The 7,500-nt window shown below is 41.4% G+C and overlaps 1 protein-coding gene across 2 annotated transcripts in view; it reads right to left on the bottom strand.

Annotated features, from left to right (window-relative positions):
- The window catches only part of LOC135104108 (pre-mRNA splicing regulator USH1G-like), a 49,844-nt gene that overhangs the window by 27,768 nt on the left and 14,576 nt on the right, over positions 1–7,500 (bottom strand). For both annotated transcript variants that reach the window (XM_064011080.1, XM_064011081.1), the window contains exon 2: positions 773–916. In XM_064011080.1, coding sequence (XP_063867150.1) covers positions 773–916 — 144 coding nt within the window. The remainder of the gene's footprint in view (positions 1–772; positions 917–7,500) is intronic.

Genomic DNA, 7,500 nt, shown 5'->3' with positions numbered 1-7,500 from the left:
TCCATACACTCACCCTACCTCTCCCCCACACACTCAGACAGTCAAGGGGGGTAATGGTATAATAACCCTTGATTACAGTGCCTGCTAATGACTCAGTGACGCTCAGAGGTACACACCCACAGCCACCCATGCACCAGTCCCATCGCCACCTCGACACCTCCTCTTCTTGTGCCTCACGAAACACGCGCCACTTGATTTACTAACCTGGCGTTGGGTTGGGATGTAATGTACGTTTTTTGAGATAGAAGGGAGAGGAAGAGTAGGTACTGTGTTGTTGTAGGTTCTTTATTCTTTGACAACTGTGAGATCGAAATGGTGAAAGATATGCTAGAGTTTCATTTACTTTTTTTCTTCTTTTTTTTTTTTTTGAGACGAGGCAAGAGAGAAAAAGAAAAGTACTGGTAATGTTGAAGATGTTAGATTGCATTACTGTTAAGCTTCTTTTTGATAGGCTTTCTTTAGATAGTATTAAGTAACATTGAAATAACAAAAGAAAGGCAGTTTTTGGAAGAGAAGCGAGAGAGAGAGAGAGAGAGAGAGAGAGAGAGAGAGAGAGAGAGAGAGAGAGAGAGAGAGAGAGAGAGAGAGAGAGAGAGAGAGAGAAGAAAAAAAGAAAGAAAAACGTATTGAAAGCACAGTGTTGGATCATTGTTAACTTACTTTTGGACAACATTAACATCAAGACAATAAAAGAAACACGATTATGTAGCCTTCAATCCCACCCACCCACACACACACACACACACACACACACACACACACACACACTCACCCTCTTCCCACAATGACCCTGAGAGCGTCCAGGTTCCCCTCGTAGGCAGCCCAGGAGGTCGGGGTGAGGCCGTCTTCGTCAGGGTGGTTGCAGTCTCGCCTCGTGGCTTCTTTCAGCACGTGCAGGTACCCGTCCCGCGCCGCCCTGGGGAGGGAAACGGGCAGGCAGATGAGGAGACGAGTGGTGAGATTGGGGAGGGAATGAATGGAGGGGTGCAGTGTTGTGTGGGTATTTGAAAAGTTCATGTGGTCGTGGTGGTGGTGGTTGGGTAGAAGACTGGTAGGTAGGTATGTGGATAAATAGAGAGACGGATGCATAGATAAATATAGAGATAGATGGGCAGACGTACAGAGAAATAGATAGACAGATAGCTAGACAGACAGGAAGACAGGTGGATAAGAAGATAAATAAGTAAGTAGACAGATAGGAAATATGAAACTTGAAAGAAGGAAGGAAAGAAGAAGAAGAAGGGGTATTTATAAATATCTATCAAAAAAAAAAAAAAAAAATAGAGAGGTACAGGAGAAAAAAAAAAGGAGGAAGAAAAAGAGAAAGAAATACGAAAAAGAAGGAAGAAAATAACCAAATTAAACAGTACAAAGAAAGAAACAAGAAAGAAAAGAAAAGAGGAAATAAAAAGAAAAGAAAAGAAAAAAATAGACAGTACACAACAGGGCCAGACATCACCATCCCCTTCCTCCTACACCCATCATCCTCCCCTCCCTCCTTCGTCATCACCCCCCCACCACAATCCCTCCCTCGTCAGGTAAACACAGCCGCTGTCCCGTTACGTCACCGGAAAGGACTTGCCTGCCCTTTTTAACCCTATTCTCTCTCTCTCTCTCTCTCTCTCTCTCTCTCTCTCTCTCTCTCTCTCTCTCTCTCTCTCTCTCTCTCTCATCGACCATCACCAATATCAATAACAGTAATATCATCATTATCATCATTACATAACTCGTATAACAACAGCAACAATTACTACTACTATTACTACTACTACTACTACTACTACTACCCCTCTACTACTACTACTACTACTACTACTACTACTACCACTACTACTACTACGGGAATGTAGGCTGCAAGGAAGACATAAATAAGGAGATTGAGGCGTGTGAGAATATTAAGTAGGGAAGATGAATGCTCGTCTCACGCAGCACACTACAATTCTGCTGGGGAAGATGAGAAAGTGGGTGATGATGATGATGTGGAGGAGGAGGAGGAGGAGGAGGAGGAGGAGGAAGCGAAGGAGGTGAAGAGAGTGAACATGTTATAATCTTTGCTCTGTTTTTACGACTCTCTTTGTATTATTTTGTATTATTTGTGAAGTCACGTAGCACAGGTGTTCATTTTCTCTCATCCATCCATCACAGGTAAGCATCACACTCAAATCTGGAGCAGCACCCTTCCACCCACTCCTCCACCCACCCTCCACCCACTTCTCCACCCACCCTTCACCCACCACCTTCACTCAAACCCTCTATCTCCATCTCTGCTTCCATCCTTACCCCCACACACATCATTTCCACCTCCACTCTCCACCTCCATCCTAACCCTTTATCTACATCTATGCTTCCACCTTCCACTGCCACCCTTCCTCCTACTCCTCTCAGGCGCCCAGCTCACTCCCTCCACACTCAGGGCCACTCCTCATCTCTCAGACGTGTTGTATTCTAGTAGACACAATAAACGTAATGAAAAAAGTTAAATTAAGTGAAATCAAGTCAGATGAAATGAATAAGTAAATAAATAAAATGAATAGATTGATAAACAGTAGTCGTAGTAGTGGTAGTAGTAGTAATAGTAGTAGTACATAATAATAATGACATTGATAATGACGATGATAACGATAATAATAATAATAATAATAATGATAATAATAATAATAATAATAATAATGATAATAATAACAATAATAATAATAATAACAGCAAAAACAAAACAGCACAACTACCACCACCACTATTATCACCACCACCACCACCACCACCACCACCACCAACAACAACAACAACAACAACAACAACAACAACAACAACTCTTCTTTCATTCCCTCCAAGCTGATGTGATTATCCTACTCAAACTCAACTGTCCTCCTCTTTTTCCTTCTCCTCCTCCTCCTCCTCCTCCTCCTCCTTCTCCTCGTCCTTCTCCACCTCCTCCTCCTCCTTCTCCTCCTCCTCCTCCTCCTTTCCGGAATTAGTGAAGAGAAATATTCGTATAACTTTAAACTGCTCCCTTCCTTTCCACTGTCCTACTTTTCCTCCTCCTCCTCCTCCTCCTCCTGCCAGCGACCAACCGCAGCGGAAGACGAGAGCGCTGAGGCGTGCTTCCTCGGGAGTGGGGAGGAAGAGGGAGGAAGGAAGAGGGAGGGGGTGGAGCGTACCAAGGGAGAGAGCTGACGAGGAAGAGGAGGAGGAGGAGGAGGAGGAGGAGGAGCATAACAACAAGGACAGTGCAAAGAGAGGGACGGATAAGGAGAGAGAGAGAGAGAGAGAGAGAGAGAGAGAGAGAGAGAGAGAGAGAGAGAGAGAGAGAGAGAGAGAGAGAGAGAGAGAGAGAGAGAATGTATATGTTCTCTTTTTATGTCTTCCTGCTATCTTCACCCACTGACCTTTCTAAACTTCACTGTGGACTTTCTTCTTCTTCTTCTTTCACCTTTCTCATCTTTCCTGCACCTGCACGTCTCTTTCTCATTCCATTACCATTATCATCCCAGTCCAGGTGTGTCTATGTTAACCTGTCCTCCTTTTCAACTCTCTATTGCCTTTTCTTCCATTAGTGGCGGTTAGCGGTGTTTTGAAGGGCGTCTGCATGATTCGAGTGAGATGAGCATTCCAGACACCCAATAGGAAAGAAATGGTCAATGATAACAAGTCTAATTATCTCTGTCGCCTTTGAAAGTAGTTCTCATGAGAGCTTTGAGTTCTGATTAACCTTTTGATTGCTTTTTGGTATATCCCAGTTCAGGTGTGTCTTCAGGTTTGTCTTCAGGTGTGTCTTAATTGCTAATCACTCCGAGACGTCTTTATTTGTTCTATAGCCACATCCAATACTTGAAATAGGTAAAAATGACGATATCTATATTTTTTCATGCACTACTTTCTTGTATTGTTGATGGTTGTAAAGACTTCATGCATTACTTCTGGTGCTGTTCATTGTTTTGTATCGCGGTGAAAGGGTTAACATTCCGACCCTGGTAGGATATTACTGTCATTTATTTATTTATTTATCTATTCATTATTATTACTATTACCTTTTTTTTAAGATTTCGATGAAAGATGTGTGTTTCGTGTTGATATATATTTAGATTTCGTTTCTTTTTCTATTACTGCGCAGCGCAAATGCATCTCGTCAACAAACGGAACATTTTGTAGGAGCAATAAGTAGAGATTTTGTTGCGAAGTCTAAATAGTGATCCTACAAGTCCTTATCATCACTTCTAGCACTCTTTGGAACCTACCTAGCACCTTCAGTGGGCATTTTTCCTCAGCCCTTTTTTTTTTTTTTTCTTTTTCTGCCTTTAGCTCGACCCACTCTTACTTCCAAAAAGCTCCTTATGAAAACCCAAAGACTTACGAAAGACTCAGCCATCGGAAGTGTTATGGTGAGCTCACGACTGCTGGAGTTGAAGACAATTGCGTGTACCGGTGAGAAGCAAGTGGTTATTTATCTTTTATGCAAGTGAACGCTGAATGTAGAGTTATTTATCTATTTATTTTTATGTAAGAGGGATTCTGACCAAAGTAACAACAGATGAAAAAAAAAAAAAGACCAGTGGAGGTGCCAGTCCCTAAAGAGGAGAATCTAAAGGAATATTCAGAATTAAGAGGGAAAAGAGTCTTGAAATGTATTTAAATGTGAATGAATGAATAAACAGATAACAGAATGATAAAATTACTCCAGAAAACAAACACATAGATAGGCGAGGACATTAGTAAGACTGATATAATAATAATGATACAGTAATAATAATAATAATAATAAAAATAATAATAATAATAATAATAATAATAATAATAATAATAATAATAATGACGTCAGGGTAGAGCATGATGTCATTCTCTTTCCTTCCTTTGTTGCTCTTCCTCCATTAATTCCTGTCCCTTGTTTCTCTTTGTCGCCTCTCTCTCTCTCTCTCTCTCTCTCTCTCTCTCTCTCTCTCTCTCTCTCTCTCTCTCTCTCTCTCTCTGTTTCATTACCTGTTAATTTTTTTTATCCCGTTCTTTCAAATATTCATATCTTTCCAGTTTCGTTTTTTTTTTTTTCGCACTGTATTCTTGAATTCTTTCTCCATCCATATATTTATTTTATCATTTTTATTTCCTTAGTATTCCATAATTTTTTCACTTGGAAATATTATTGCTGATTTTTATCGTTCCTTTTAAATCGTTTTTTTTTTTTTTTTTTTTACAATGTTATATTTCTTCAACTCTTTGATCCTCTGTTCTGTTTTCTGGTGTGTCCTTGCTACAAAGGGGAAATTTTCATTTATAATTTTATTTATTTTTCGCCCGATACTGCTTCAGTCCCTTCATTTTTATCACACTAAATCATTATTTAGTATCCTTTTATATGCCTTTAAATTTGTCATGCTCTTGTTCTCTGTTTTGTTTTATGGCATAAAGAAAAATTTGAATTTCTATTTACTTTTATGTTCCTTACTATAGCAATCTCCTTTTTTTGTTTTTTCACACTAAACAGTTTTTAGTATGCTTCTTCATTTTCTCTAACTCCATCTTATTATTTTCTGAATCGTTGTACAGAAAATACGTTTATTGTATTATTTTTTTCATCTGTATATAAAATTTTGCTATTTTTTCTGTCCGTCCCTTACTATTTTTATCCTTTAACTTTTTTTTTTTTTTTTTCCTACACATTCTTGCGTTCCGGTGTTTATCCGTCATCTTGCCTCGCCATCTCGTGTCCTTGCCGCGCCACGCTTTGTTCCCGGCGCGGCGCGTTCCCACTTCCCAGTCCCCACTCATCCGCTTCCTCTCAGCTGCCTGAAGGCTCGCCGCGCCCCCCCGGCCAGTCAGGGATCGTGGTGGCTGTTCCCTTTCCGTCCTTTGATACAAAAATGCACAAGGTCATCTTTCTCCCGTGCATTTCCTTTGTTCAGGATTAAATTAGTATGCCTATCGCACACCAGTGAACGAAGAGTCCCTGATAAGCATTTTTTTTATGCAAGAGCGGCACCGGCCAAGGACAACAACCAAAAAAATAAATAAATAAACAAATAATAATAATAAATAAAAGGCCCATTTAAGTGTCAGTCCCAAAAGAAAGGTCAAAAGGGTCATCCAAAATTTGAAGATTAGCGTCTTGAAACCTCCGTCGTGAAGGAGTTCGTTATAGGAAGGAGGAAACGCAGAAGCAGGCAGCGAGTCCCAGCGTTTAGCAGAAGAGGGATGTATGATTGAGCATACTGGTGGGTAACTGTATGTAGTGTGCATATCTTGAAGCAATGAATAAGAAGGGACATGTATGACTCTACGCTAAATTTAATGAATAGAAGAAGAATATTAGCGCAAACTGCTCTCTTTAGCTCAGTCTCCACATAAGGAAAAAATGAAAAAAATAAAAAAATAAACGATATAAAAAGATCCTCATGCCAGTCCCACCCTGCTTCTTGAATTCAAGTCTTTTACGAATAATAACTCTTGATAAAATGTTGTACTTGTGGCCGGGAAACTGTTCACTGTAGAGGAGGAGGAGGAGGAGGAGGAGGACGAGGAGGGAGGTGATGGTGGTGTACTTTTGGGTTAGGAAACAGCACATTGTAAGGGGGGAGGAGAAGGAGGACGAAGAAGAAGAGGAAGAAGAAGAAGAAGAAGAAGAAGGAAGAAGAAGAAGAAGAAGAAGAAGAAGAAGAAGAAGAAGAAGAAAAAGAAGTTATCTTGAGTCTCCATAAGTGTAATCAGAAAACGAGAGAGAGAGAGAGAGAGAGAGAGAGAGAGAGAGAGAGAGAGAGAGAGAGAGAGAGAGAGAGAGAGAGAGAAGGGAAGAAGACATCAACGCAAGGCTACACCACCACCACCACCACCACCGTCACGTTATATATATAGTGACGCAACCCTACTGTGCTGTGACCAATTCTTCTTCCTCCTCCTCCTCCTCCTCCTCCTCCTCCTCCTCCTCCTCCTCCTCCTCCTCTTCCTCCATAAACTGCACTCGTTCCAGGCGACGTAACTTTCATATTTATTTATTTTTTTTATGACAGTGGTGAAGGCAGAGGAGGTGGTGATGGTGGTGGTGGTAGTCATCATAACATTACATCACAGTATTTCGAAAGGGAGTGACCTGTGTGTGTGTGTGTGTGTGTGTGTGTGTCGCTATGGTTATGTGCAGTGTTTTCAATGCGAGGTGAAAGTGCTTTGCCATGCCTTCCTTCACCCAGTCACCCAATCACCCAGTCATGCTCACCCATTCCCCTCGCTCGGCCTCACCAGTGTACAGCAGTCAGCCCGTCACTGATGCACACACTCCTTCAGCCCTCATAAACTCGTGCTTTTCCATCCGGCAACGTAACTAAGCACCTCTCTCGCCCTTCTTTCATATGGTTCAGTCACGAGTCGCCACAGCGGGGTCAACCTTCTGCGCCTTCCTCAGTCACAGCATATACAAGTATGTCTTCTTTCAATGCATCTATGAATCTTCTTGGTATTTCTCTCTCTTTCTGCCTGATAGATCCATCCCCAGCATCCTTCTCTTGAGTCGTCTGCGCC

This window comes from Scylla paramamosain, chromosome 10 (genome assembly GCF_035594125.1).
Source record: "Scylla paramamosain isolate STU-SP2022 chromosome 10, ASM3559412v1, whole genome shotgun sequence".
Taxonomy (NCBI): Eukaryota; Metazoa; Arthropoda; class Malacostraca; order Decapoda; family Portunidae; genus Scylla; species Scylla paramamosain.
This window is presented reverse-complemented; position numbering and strand designations above follow the sequence as displayed.